This window comes from Amblyraja radiata, chromosome 28 (assembly GCF_010909765.2).
Source record: "Amblyraja radiata isolate CabotCenter1 chromosome 28, sAmbRad1.1.pri, whole genome shotgun sequence".
In the NCBI taxonomy this organism is placed as follows: domain Eukaryota; kingdom Metazoa; phylum Chordata; class Chondrichthyes; order Rajiformes; family Rajidae; genus Amblyraja; species Amblyraja radiata.
In genome coordinates this window covers 29,133,984-29,148,883 of record NC_045983.1, presented here as the reverse complement: position 1 = coordinate 29,148,883, position 14,900 = coordinate 29,133,984, and the positions used below count along the sequence as shown (strand labels likewise).

Sequence of the window (14,900 nt, the reverse complement as noted above, 5' to 3'; positions counted from 1 at the left end):
ATGCACACTTTTAGGAACAGCATTAATATGATAAAGTAGTTATGCATACTCGTCATATGGATTAATGTTTTCCAGGATCCAATTTAATGTATGATATTAAGAGTACTAATCCCACATGTAATAGTGCCACTTATTTTTATTTATACCAGACACCATTTGACAAAAAGAGAAAATTGCAAAATATGGAACCATTTCTATTTTGTAATATAATACTAGGAACTGAACAATTAAGTGTGCCGTTAATTGTTCATTTAGTAGCTCACATCTTTCAAAGTAATAGTAAGCTTCACCACAGGATATATACACAACTAAATCTAAAGCAAAAATCATGGAGGCTTTGCCAATTTTAATTAAAAGGTGTTTAGACCATTAGCTGCTTAGCTCTGCCAACATGTCATTAGGGAGAGTGTTCAAAACAATAGCACACATTACAAGCAAGGATTAAAGTCACCCATTAAAACCCAGAAAAGATAGATTAGTGGAGGGAATTGGAAGAGAAATTCAAATAGGAAGCTTTCTTTTATAGTGCTTTTCACATCTTCACGATGTTCCAAAGCAGTTCACAGTCAATTACTTTGAAGAGTATTCCTTTGCATTGCTGGCAAGTGCAATACGGCCACATTAACAGCAAAATAGATCACCAGATGTTTTAGAGGATCAAAAACAAAATGCTCAGCATGAGGCTCAGTAGCAATCGAGAATCGGATGCTTATGAACGGCATTAGTTTATTCCATTAAATTTGTTTCCCTCCAAAGATGCTGTAGCTGACTTGAGTACTTCCAACATCTAACAATATATTAGATCATTTTGTTTTAGTGGTGTTGGACATGTTTAGGTTAGGTACTTCCATTTCTGTAGTGGAACAAATGCACAATCTTCTGACTCAGATGTGTATGCCACTGATTCAAGGCTGACAAATAAGAAAATATTAAAATCGTGTGGTGAATATGTATTAACATGCCAAGGAAGGACATGGAAAATAAAAGTTTCAACACTGGATAAATCTTACTGGACACTAGTAGATAAAACAGTTTAGTCTACCATGAAATGGTTATTCCAAACAATTTATACCGTGTGCACCTGCTTACTGGAGAAATGAGATGTCAAATTTATCTAACAAGTATTTAAGAGATTTTGCAAACTAAAATCATGCTCACTTTAAAAAAAATCACAAGCTTAGATAATAAAATCCAGTTGCATACTGAAAATTAAGTAGTAGTTAAATAACCACAAACTAATTTACTCTACATGAAAGCATTGAGGCTATTAAAAGATTTCCCATACTATTTGACAATTACATTGATAGTTGTAAAATCTGAATGCAAAATTAAGGAATGAGATTTCTTGAAAAAAAAGTCATGTTAGATTAAAGAGAACCAGTGATTAAGGAGCACCCCCATACAAAATCTCACTTTCCTTCCACAACTATCTTGTGTGCAAATATCATAGTAGATTGGGGGAAAAAAACACACAAAAATCTTAGGTTGAGATATATTTGAACACTATTACAAAGTAGCTTTAGCAGATGTTAAATCATTATTGCAATGTTCCTTTGTCAACAGAAAGTAAAGGGGCTGTCCCACTTGGGTGACCTAATTGGCGAGTTTAGGAGAGTTTGCAAAAATGTCATGTTGAAGACCTCCTTCGACTATGTGGAACACCTCCTTCGACTAATGTTGAAGACTAGCTTCGACTAGCTACGACTAACTTCGGGAAAATTGGACACCAAATAGTGGAGAGTGAAGACGACCTCCTTCGACTATGATGAAAACTATCTACGAGTACCCTCGATTACCTACGACTAACATGCCGACCTACTACGACTAAACCTATGAGTAAAAAAAGTATCGATTTTTTCCATGGCGACCTTTTTTTTACTCGCGGGCGTTTTTCAACATGCAACCTAGCTGAGGCCTCAAGTACACGGGGACTACTCTCGAGCATGAAGGAGAGTTACCTTGTGTCGACCATGCTGCGAGTATGAGTCGATGGCAAACTCGCCAACATTTTTCCTCATGTTTCACTGAACCTTTCCCACCTAGGTACTGGTAAAAAGGCCTTTTAAGCATTGTTATTGTACCTGTCTCTAGCATCTCCTTTGGCAGTCGTTCCGCATACTGTGTTAAAAGGGTGCCATTTAAATCTATCCCCCAGCACCCTAAACCTGTGCCTTCTAGTTTTAGAATCCTCTACGCTAAAAAATGACCGACCATTTCCCCTATTTATGCCTTCATCACATCAGTACAATCCCGAACTTCAAAACCAATGTAAGATTTCCCGTAAAAAATAATCTAAATTATTGATCATAAAGTAACATTAATTGCTACTCAACCCGAAGAATTAGATGGTCATAATTGCTGGTGCAACCTGTGTATTGTGCTTTGGGATTCATCAGAATCAAATAACTTATTTTCAGTTTTACTTTACTTTAAACATTTCTTCCTTTCTTATGTATAGAAGATTCTAATCCCAGCATTGATTCATCCTTTCATTCATGAATGAGAAGTAGAAAATCTACCTTTAAGTAGTGTGGGCTTGGTTTGGCTGTATTTATATTTTCACGCATTCATTATTGCAAGTATTTAACCTGAATAATACAATTCAGTGGATGATTGCCACGTGGATGATTGCCACGACACTGGATACCATCTTTCTGACCAGAGTATCTTAGAAGATCCCTCCCACCCAGCACACCACATCTTCCACCTGCTGCCATCAGGAAGGCGCTACAGCTCACTGTCCGCCAAGACATCTCGATTTAAAAAGTTTTTACCCACACGCAATCCGAATTCTGAACACACTATAACAGCACATATCCTCCCCATGCATGTACTGTATATTGTATGATGTTGTGTTTTATGTTATGTTTGACGGGAATCAGCCTACCTTGTAACATCCTGTACTGAACCTGAATTCCACCAGCTTGACTGTGTGGTCATTAAATAATCTAATCTAATCTAATCATTTATTGTCTTCCGATACGAGAGCATCAGTTAATTAATTACATAAGACATAAAATTGTTGACATTCCCCCAGATTTGTTTTCAACTCATAATCATCCAAAGTCAATAAGCTTCCATGTTAGATCTCAGTAGGTAAGCAGCTAATATTGAAATTGATTTTTCCAATCAGATAAAATGACAACTCAAAACTGTAAACATATTTGAAGAATTTAAGCATAGCAGAAATGGATCAAAGATCAAAGGCAGGCAGGAAACACCCACTTAGTCACTATTTACCACTCGTCACCATTTGTTCAACAAATCTAAAGGATTTCTGTAATTAATACAAATTCTTCTTAGGCAAATTGGATACTTAAATCATTTTATACCCACTATCTTATTGAACCACGATTCTTCCACAATGGAAATACATTGTTGCAATCGGTTAGCTTCACTAAAACTGATGATGGTGCATTTATTTAGGTTAGCTCTGCATAACGTCGAACTATGCTCAAGGTTGCTCAAACTAGCAATTCCCTAACATCCTTGACCACGTGTAAATTTCATACAAGCTTTCAAACTGTCTGAATGAAGACAAAGTAAACAAACACAACAAAATCATGTCTGCACTAAAACAGGTACACTTTAGGTTGGGATACCATGCGCTGATAAACAGTGCAATATACATCAGGTAATTGCACGCAAAACCTACTTGCCTGAAGCTTCAATTCTTTTACCAATTTCTAATCATACATGTTTTAATTAGAAGTGCTTTAAGAAGGCCCAACAAATATATCAGTTATCACTTCTATGCAACTGTTGTTCCACTAAGACTTCCTATCAATGGACAAACCAGAGTTAAGGTAGGACGGCCCCTTTGCTTAAATAACCCGCCGACATTCTTCAAGACATTTTGAACAAGAAATCAGAGGACTACCAGCAGGTCTGAAACTATACTCCTACAAATTCACCACTAAACCTATGTCTAGTTGGTGGGTAAGCAGAGGTCAATGAGTCAAACTAGGAAACAAAGCTTGATTGTAACAATAAAAAAAACAGGCTTGTGATTCCAAACAAAAGTTTTTTTGCACATCTTCAGAAAGTATAACAATTACTTTCAAATGTACTGCATTGTTTTAACCCCTGAATTGTTGAGCAGTTAGATTTAGAACTTTTAAAATATTCACCATATGCCTGGTAATATTTTACTCCCCTCCCCCCCACACTTCACCGTATCTTGTCATGAAGCGTTACAATTTACACAATGAACAGGAATCATGCTAATCTGCACTAGGATCAGCCCTATACTAATTTTTAACTCAAATGAGGATCATTAATACAAAACATAAACCATTTATCTTTCCAAGGTGCTGCCAGACCTGAGATTTGTCAATATTTTCTAGAGTTCCAGTATCTGTATTTTTTTTTAAGATAATTGTTGGCTTGCCGCAAAGATTTTTATATACATTTTGAAGAGGCATGTTTAATAATCATAGTCCAAGATAGGTATCAAATTCAGCAGCACCATTTATTAACAAAGCACTTGTAAAATAAAGTGATGTTTTTTATAAATGTGGTTTAAAGCACTGACACAATAAATTAAGGTTCATAAGAGCTCTATGCACCTCAAATAAACTACCTAAGTTCATCTCCCTGTTACCTGTGCGGTGGCTGAAAAGGTCCAAAGTGAAAAAGGATGCTACATCTGACTTCTTTCTTGCTGTCTCCAATACTTTTCTTATCTGACCCTAGTGCTCTCTCTGCGTTTCCACTGCCACTGTTCCCTTCACTGTAATTTACAGAAGAGTTAACAGGCTCAGGATCATTTATGCATACATCTTTCTACCCTCACCTGTAAGGATGTTACATTGTGCATTAGTTAGAGATACTAAACGCCACAATCTAATGCATATTTCAGACTTCAAATAACTTAACACAGATGTTAATGGCATTTTGCTTTGGAACAAAAGCCATGGCTTTGCAAATGTAAAAAATGTGCTTTCAATACCCTAGTCTGAAATTAGCAATCTTGTGTATGCTATTCTGAAAAGGCATATCAGAGCCCACAGCTGAGGTACATCAGCCCATGACCCAAATACAGGTCAGCAAAAGCAAAGCACCGCAGGAATCTTTGGCTTCATGTTCAATAAAAGCCAACTTCAGATTATAAACGGACATCCAAAAATATCAATAAAAATTGAGGTTTTAGAATGCTCCAAGTTAAAAGCACTTCCATAAAGCTACTCAGTAACTTGTAGTTCACACAAATTATTGCAATGATCAGATGTGACCACTTGATGGTGCTGCTACTAACAACAGTACACATTCAGACAATTTTGTGGGCTCTGAAGGAACACCAAGGATACACTTAATCAGCAAACTTCAAGAGGCCAAACAGGATACATACTGAAAAGGAGGATGCAGATTAAGCTAGGGGTTGATTAAGCTATAGGGGTTGAGAAAAAAAATCTCCAGAAATGGAATGAAAAGCTACCAATCTTTTTAAGTGGAAGGTAGACAAAAATGCTGGAAAAACTCAGCGGGTGAGGCAGCATCTATGGAGCGAAAGAATAGGTGATGTTTCGGGTCGAGACCCTTCTTCACAGACTGAAGGTCTGAAGAAGGGTCTCGACCCGAAATGTCACCTATTCCTTCACTCCATAGATGCTGCCTCACCCGCTGAGTTTCTCCAGCATTTCTGTCTATCTTCGGTTTTTCCAGCTTCTGCAGTTCTTTCTTAATCTTTTTAAGTGGGTACAGAATTAATCACGCATGAACGACATCCTTCTGTTACAAAGATTATTTTATAATTATCAAATAAAAAACATTAATGCTCAAAACATCAGATAAGGTGGTAACAGTTTCTGTTGGACATAAAACTTTAAAAAGATAAATAAGGGCAATGTTTTTCCCCCCTAAATATACATAGGTTTGACTACCTGATATAAAACTGGGAGATGTCAACTTTCGTGTAGGAAGGAACTGCAGATGCTGGTTTGTCTGAAAAAGAGACTCGACCCCAAAACACCACCTATTCCTTTTCCCCAGAGATGTTGCCTGACCCGCTGAGTTACTCCAGCATTTTGCAACTATCTTGGATGTCAACTTTCATTTAATTAAATCAATTTGAATACAAACAGATTAGAAAGTACGAACCATAATTGTCAAGATAAAAAACTTCGGAGCTGTGAAATTTCATGATTTACACCCTACATTTCCCTAAAATGCACATACACACATCTGGAGAGCTCCACATTGGCAATTACAGAGTTATCTAGTTTTAATAGCACAGGTCATATTAAACACCTCACTTCTTCCAAACAGTAATTTCAAGAACTGTTTTCTATCCAACAAAATTTCTCCATAGCCATCTATAGCTTGTCAAAGTTATTTCTGTGCTTCGAAATACAATCATACCACTACTTTCTTTAAAACAATTGCATTAAAGAAAAAAATCATTTAATACCAATACTACCACTGATTTCATTATGAAGTTTTGGAACCAATACACTGGATAAGTACACTGGAAAGTTTTATCAGGAAAAGCGATCTCAATTATCAGATGCAGCCATACCTTACCAGGTCTGTTAACTCGTCAATTAATTGCGTGCCCCGTACTATCAAAATTTATGACTCGGATAACAAGACTGACAAAAGTGGAAGACCTGTTTTAAACTATTTGCAAGAAGGGTCTCGACCCGAAACGTCACCTATTCCTTTTCTCCAGAGATGCTGTCTGACCTGCTGACTTACTCCAGCTTTTTGTGTCTATCTTCGGTCTAAATCAATTTGAAGTTCAGTTTCAAGAGATTCTTAACCTTCCACATCCATACCTGAGCCAGACTGAATAACAGGTCAAACTTAAGGATTTAAACTGTCAAGGTGCATAGAGAGATTTCCAAGCCACTTATACTGACAAAAACATAACACATTAAATCATGGTTATGCTGCTTTCAGATTTTAGCAGCAGTAGTTTACCCTACATGAAACACTAGACATACAAATATTGTCAGTTAACCACCAATAATATTTTGCAAATGCTATTGCCCAAACTTCTGTTTCCTCAACATGAGAGGAAAGAAATATTGGACTCAAACGTGGCATCTATGCAAAAGGATGAATTGCAGACAGCATGCAGTTCATGCCAAAATGTAACATGTGCAGACAAACTGGTCAAGTATAAAATGTTTGAAATAGCATTCACATTTTACAAGATTTGAAATGTTGTGCAGCAAATGCATTATCATACTGCAAGTGCTTTATCATACTGTTGTTCAATATCTTAGTGTCGTATTGTCACTATTGTTCATTTTCAACTTTAATCCGATTGAAATCCATAATTTCTAATATTTTCTTCCAATAAAATTGGCATGGTAACGCAGCGGTAGAGTTGCTGCCTTACAGCGAATGCAGCGCCGGCGACCCGGGTTCGATCCCGACTACGGATCGTCTGTATTGAGTTTGTACGTCCTCTCCGTGACCTGCGTGGGTTTCTCCGAGATCTTCGGTTTCCTCCCACACTCGACTTACAGGTATGTAGGTTAATTGGCTTGGTAAATGTAAAAAACTTCTCCAGTGTGTATAGGATAGTGTTAATTTGCGGGGTATCGCTGGTCGACGTAGACCTGGTGGGTGGAAAGGGCCTGTTTTGCGCTGTATCTCTCAACTAAACTTCTTTGATCCATTTGTTGCGGCCCCAAATGAACCAATTTTATTTTTATTTCTTAATATTTTCTACATATCATATAATATTTTACTTAATAGGCAGTCTGAAGAAGGGTCTCGACCCGAAACGCCACCCATTCCTTCTCTCCAGAGATGCTGCCTGTCTCACTGAGTTACTCCAGCATTTTGTGTCTACCTTCAATATTTTACTCAACTTCTTTTTAAAGAAACTTGCATCCTCAAATGCTCCATGTCTAAACAAAATAAATTAATGTGTAGGAAGGAACTGCAGATGCTGGTTGAAACCGAAGATAGACACAAAGAGCTGGAGTAACTCAGCAGGTCAGGCAGGATCTCTGGAGAAAAGGAATGGGTGACGTTTCCGGTTGCGACGGTCTGAAGAAGGGTCTCGACCCGAAACGTCACCCTTTCCTTTTCTCCAGAGATCCTGTCTGACCTGCTGAGTTACTCCAGCTCTTTGGGGCTATCTTCAAAATAATTTAATGATTAACTCTTTAAAAATCAATTCCTAATTTTTTCCACCAAAAGATCAGTTTCTCCCTGATTTGTCAATGGATGTGTTCAAATCAGAGTATTCATGAATTTTTTTTTAAGTTGGACTGAATATCCTAACTTTTTTAAATAAGAGAATTGTCTTTTTGAAAGTACAGAAGAACCATAGCTACAACTTACCCCAATGGTTTTGGCTTGTGTGTGTCTAATGAATGTAGCTGACATCTTTTGTTCTTTTTACTTTTAGGAATTGCATCGATTGTCTCATTTAATTTGGACCTAAAGAAATTCAGAAGTTATAATTAATTACCAAATTCAAAGCATTCTACAAATCTACTGAAATACACATGCTGTACATGGGTAGTCCAGCACCATAATCAGTACACATTGTTCCGTTTCAGATTTCTCCAGCTGTTGACCTTGACTTCATCTGGTTTGATAGGACAATTTTTTAAATATATGCCAGTCCTTCTGCAATCAAGTATTATGTGATAAAATGGAGTAGCTTATGTGAAGTCACGGGTCAGGCTGCACAGTATCAGTAGTGAAGTAACAGTAAAGCAGGCGATATTATCAAAACATACCTTATCCAATCAACACTAGAAAAACTGGAAAACAAATTTAAATTATGCTTTCAAGTCACCATGAGCCCTCCAAAGAACACAGCTAAATAAAAGTATACTTTATTTTCGACTGTTACATTCAGCTAAATCAAAATTGAAGCACTGAAACCCATTTGAAATTTAATAGATAGTTGACGGTCTAACAAATATTATCATGTTAGTTAAATTAATAGTTACTACAGATATGATACAATTTTATCTTCAGAGTATATAGAGGGTAAGAACATGGCAGTGGTTTTAAAATACTGCTACATAACCTAATGAACACGTTCTCTCCTATAGGTGGTAAACCTGTGGACACATTTAGATCAAAACAAGAATTTTGCAATGAAATTTGAAAGAAGTGACAATGGTAGAATGTTTAGGGGAAATCGTCACTTTATTTCAATCCACGTAGATCTTTTCTGTCTGCTAAAGGAATTTTTAAAAATTGGCTTATTAACTGGATCATCCTTTTGCTTTTTCCCTTCCCAAGAGTTTCTATTGCTCACTTTTCAATTCCAATTAGTTTTTACAAAAATATGTAGATACATGATACTTCCATTTAATAGCCGGTTAAAACCCGACTGATTCAAGGATTATTCACACATTGGCCAAAATGAACACAGACAGACTCCTAACAGACACTGCAACACCCAACAGGAGTATGAAAAACTATTCCTGATATTTTCTTAACAAAGCAATTTTATCCAAGAGTAAAATTAAAAACATCAATATAATGCAGCACAAAGTATGTATGATAGTAAAATACGGTATAGAGAAAGATAAAATTTAGATGTATTCACTTACCCATGTACATAAAATAATGTATACAATTTTTTTGCATCCGTCATGCAGACACGAGTTACTGAAAGTACTCCGGTGGGACCCACTGAAAGTGGTTCCAAGGCTGGATTGCCAGATTCTACTAGCTGTGAGAACAGACGCTCCACGCTGCGTCGACATCCAACACAAGGAACCAGCTGAGAAAGTGCACTGAAGACTTCACGGGATGTTACCATCATAGCAATATTAAGGTCTTGCTGCTTGAGCATACCATGTTGCTGGAACAAAATTATTTCATTTTAGCTGTATCTCTAATTGAGAAATATGTCTCAAAATAAAAACTCTTGCATTATATGTCTTTGCTTCAAATATCAATGTAGGTTACAAAGATTGTAACCTAGGATCTAGAATACAGAATCTAGGATACAGAACTACCTATCTGGATGCTTTGAATTTGCAGCAAAAGCTTTTCAAACTACTATTTATTTCTCAGTTGAAAACAAGGAGTTTGCATTTACAGCGAAACTCATTTTAATATCTGCTAATGACACAGCAGCTTAATTCTAGTTCTTCAGACAAAACAATAATCAAGTGATCTGCAGAAAATAAATATAAGGACATGCAACAATTTTGAAAATGGTATATGTGGGTCCTGGTAATTGATTACACATGCAAGGAATCAAATTAGCTTTCTTTAACATCCAAAACCGTCAGAAAATAGGACAACAGCTTTTTTCAATATCTTTCACGGCAAATGGTTAATATTTGATTTGTGGGATTTTTGTTTCAAGCCACAAAAGATTTAATGTACATATAAACGTTAAAGGGATAGATAGGACGTTGATAGATAGATTCTTGATTAGTGCGGGTGTCAGAGGTTATGTGGAGAAGGCAGGAGAATAGGGTTAGGAGGGAGAGATAGATCAGCCATGATTGAATGGCAGAGTAGACATAATTCTGCTGCTATCACTTATGATCTAATGATCAATTGTTTATAAAAAAAGTCTGCTTCCACCTTTTAAAATGTTAGCTATTGAGCGACCAGGAGAAACAGGGAAGTGGCACATAAATGAGGCAATGGCCCAGAATGTACTCAAGGTGATCGGCCTACACCCGTCTCTGCTTTTATAGTGGCACCCAGTGATCAAGGCCAGAGTTCAGCAGCTACCTCACAAGATGAACAGGATGAGTGTGAAGATAATGCTTCTAGACACTGCATCCCAAGGCCTCAACCCTTATATTCCTTTATCAATCCCATGTAACATGTGGCATCAAAGGACTTGTTTTACAGGTTTAAAATGTCTTGCAATCTAATTGTTGAAATCAAGTTGAATAATCAGATAATTAAAGTGCATTTAAAAATCCATTAAACCACAAATAGACCAAAATGAGATATACTTAGCCATACCTATTTTTTTAATTAAAGTCAGTGGCCACATTCAATTAAGACAGTGAAGGGCTAGATATGCTAGCTATGATTGGCATAAAACTGAGGAGCCAAATACACACCAAGACTGGGTTATCATCTCAATAAATTACAAAGTGTCCTTGGACTTAGTAACAGGCCCAGAAATGGAACAAGTGGTATGATGTGCCCACCAGTGTGTTCCATATTTTCACCTTATTTAATAGTTAACTATTAGTACAATCCAACGCACTGAAACTTTGCTATTAATAATATGGGACAAAAGAAAACTTAGTATCATGTTTAAAGATTCCAGTGGCATATTTGCACGGAATGAGACTTAACTTTCCATCTACTTCAGGGCAATTTGGAGTTTAGCAAAAATCAATTGGAATTGGTGTAAGGATTAGTATCCATTCTGATCAACTCCCAAACCTCAGATCAGAAGTTAAATCTCTCATTTCCAGTGGATATGCATGTTACACCTCCTGGGATAATTCAAGGCAGTCGAATCAGTCTTGAAGCCAAACATGTTCATTGCTTTTCATATTAACAGTGATCGAAGCAAACACTTACAACCCATTCATTGTGGTTATTTGTTTCTTACAAGCAATAGGTCAACACTAAGTTCATGGAACATATTTAAATACAGATTTTCTGCACTAACCTAGTAGCAGGAGAGAATTGAACAGCTTACCATTTAATTGGACATCATACCACTTGTTCCATTTCTGGGCCATCCAGGGTCCAAGGATACTTTATAATTATTGAGATGATAAACCAGTCTTGGTATGTATTTGACACTTCAGTTCTATGGCTGTCATAGCTAGTATATCCAGCTCTTCAATGTCTTAATTGAATGTGGTCACTGACTAATTAATAATAGGTATAGCTAAGTATATCTCATATTGCTCTCTACTTGTGATTTAATGGATGTTTAAATGCATATTAATTATCTGAGTATTCAACTTGATTTTGACTATTCGGTTGTAAGACATTTTAAAACCTGTCCTTTGATGCCACATGTTAACAGGGATTGGTAAAGGATTATTGTTTGTACCCATTTATACTGTCACATGTGTCAATCAGTCCACCAATTATCTAACAGGAACTACATTTCAAATTGAATCAAATCATATCACGCCAATAGGATCATGCTGTCAAGTAAGTAGGCATAATATGAAGTCCTCAACATCAGGTCAAGTTACAAGACTCTCCAACAGCATTTAACATGGAACATGTTGGATTTCTAATACAAAAGGCCTGCTAGCTGCAAAATCTAATGCTTCCAAATAGCTATTACACGCCATCATTCTGACAAATCACTTTCCAGTATTACCTTATCTCTCAAAATTGAAAATACAAAATAATATTCAGGTCATGCAACAACTGTGGAAATATAAATAGATTTAACTTTTTGGATTAGAGACTTCTCTTCAGAACTTGGTCTCCAGTATGAAAATTAACCATTTCTCTTTCCACTTATACTGCTTGATGGGCTGAGTGTTTCCAGCATTAGTTTTTTATTTCAGATTTCTAACATCTGTATTACTTTTAATACTGATGTTTTCAATAATGTTTACTTTCTTGAAGAAAAAAAGTACTTGAATCTGGAGGCCGAGTTGAATCACAATAATGAGACCAAATAATTTGTTCTTGATGTTTATAAACGTGCAGAGATAGAAGACTGGGGGGGGGGGGGGGGAGATATCTACTGGCCCACATGTAGCCGTGGGAGTGAACAGTGGAATATAGACTGTCTGTTGTCTGCTTTTTGAAGAGTACACAAGTCTGTGGCGTCTTAAAACAGTACCTCCTTACCTGAACAAATTGCTTTAACTGTGCACCATTGATCTGGTGACCATCTAGGTTCAACATATTGTCAGAGAATTCCATTACCATCTGGAGGGAAAAAATAACAGTTAACAATCATTATAACAAAAGAAATTAGGTGATTTGCAACATTTGAAAGCAACTGCCACAACGGGAAGTTTATTGTCTCTTTTCACAACTTACACTAAAAAGGTCAAATCTAATAATACAATGTTCTTTTAAACTGACTTATCAGATATTGTTCTGCAAAAGGCTTTTAAAGACTTAAAGATGTTTTTAAATCCCAGCATTAATCTTAAACATTCACATTTCCATTATACTATGTAATTTGATCAAAGAGAGAAGCCCATGTCAAAATATTTTGAACTATATATTTCATAACATAAAGGAAAATGTTGGAGCAACAATTTGAAGAAATCCACCCTCAATTCCAAATCAGGATACAGGTTTTTCTAAGTACCATTCCCAGATGGCAAGATAAATGTGCCAAACCAGTGCACATTTTACAAGTGAGAAAGGTTCTGAATTGTGATGCAAAGTGCTTGAACTTCTTCTTCTTCTTCTTCTTGCGTATGGAGAGCACAGCCTAGTCAAAGTTCTTGATGTCACTGATCAAGGTTATATAGATAAATGTGAGGTTATCCACTTTGGCGGCAAAAACAAGGGGGCAGATTATTATCTCAATTAGGTTAGGTTAGGTTAGGTGGGGGGGGGGGGGGGGTACAGCGAGACCTGGGTGTCCTTGTACACCGGTCACTGAAAATTGGCGTGCAGGTACAGCAGGCAGTGAAGAAAGCTAATGGAATGTTGGCCTTCATAACAAGAGGATTTCAGTAAAGGAGTAAAGAGGTTCTTCTGCAGTTGTATAGGGCTCTGTTGAGACCACATCTGCAGTATTGTGTACAGTTTTGGCCTCCTAATTTGAGGAAGGACATCCTTGTGATTGAGGCAGTGCAGCATAGGTTCACGAGATTGATCCCTGGGATGGCGTGCCTGTCATATAAGGAAAGATTGAAAAGACTAGGCTTGTATTCACTGGAGTTTAGAAGGATGAGGGGGATCTTATAGAAACATATAAAATTATAAAAGGACTGGACAAGCTAGATGCAGGGAAAATGTTCCCAATGTTGGGCGAGTCCAGAACCAGGGGCCAGTCTTAGAAGAAAGGGGAGGTCATTTAAGACTGAGGTGAGAAAAAACTTTTTCACCCAGAGTTGTGAATTTATGGAATACCCTGTCACAGAGGGCAGTGAAGGCCAAATCGCTGGATGGATTTAAGAGAGAGTTAGATAGAGCTCGAGGGGCTAGTGGAGTCAAGGGATATGGGGAGAAGGCAGGCACGGGTTATTGATAGGGGACGATCAGCCATGATCACAATGAATGGCGATGCTGGCTTGAAGGGCCAAATGGCCTCCTCCTGCACCTATATTCTATGTTTCTAAGTCATAGCACCCAACTGGCACTGCTAATTCTATGGATCAGTTGACTGATCCACAGTAATTTAATAATTCATCAGAAAATTCAAAATGTTTAACATCATACATCCCACAATATTGAATTTACTTGACATTTATATTAATAAACAGTATAAAAAGCACTACAAGGTCATATTTTGTATATAGCTGTTCCACAATTAACATTTACTTGAATGTTTGCTGAAACAAGGTGTTATTTAATTGAATTTTCTGTTTAACAAAGGATCGATTCATAATGTGAGTTGTATCTTGTGTAGAAACCTCTACTACAACACATACTGTTTTGTGTTCACATTCATCAGTGCAACAATCTCAGAGCATCGCCGTGAGATATTAGCATTTCACTGCATTCACTTTTGAAACTACGCAGCATTCTTCTGAATTTCTGCAACACCATCCTGTCATACAGTATCAACTTTGCAAACGATCTCCAGGATGAAAAAAAGGAGGCAAATCTGGATTTATTATTTTTTTAAATGGGGGAAGAAAGAAAGTCATCCTTTTCTCCCGCTCCAGGATTTTGGCATGGTTTAATCAACCATTGCAATCATTATGAAAAAAGGAAGCAGCCCTGAAGAATAATCTTTGGGGTGATCATTGGTTCTTGCCAAAAGGGGAGAATGCAAATGATGTACTCGTTTAAACCGTGCCTTTTCACTTGAAAACCCTGGACCTTTG

The 14,900-nt window shown here is 37.0% G+C and overlaps 1 protein-coding gene across 3 annotated transcripts in view; it reads right to left on the bottom strand.

Annotated features, from left to right (window-relative positions):
• Positions 1 to 14,900, bottom strand: part of ggnbp2 (gametogenetin binding protein 2) — a 44,775-nt gene that overhangs the window by 12,147 nt on the left and 17,728 nt on the right. For all 3 annotated transcript variants that reach the window (XM_033046177.1, XM_033046174.1, XM_033046176.1), the window contains exons 2-4: positions 12,736 to 12,816; positions 9,534 to 9,787; positions 8,302 to 8,400 (exon numbers count right to left, since the gene is read on the bottom strand). In XM_033046177.1, the coding sequence (XP_032902068.1) occupies positions 8,302 to 8,400; positions 9,534 to 9,787; positions 12,736 to 12,816 (434 nt within the window). The remainder of the gene's footprint in view (positions 1 to 8,301; positions 8,401 to 9,533; positions 9,788 to 12,735; positions 12,817 to 14,900) is intronic.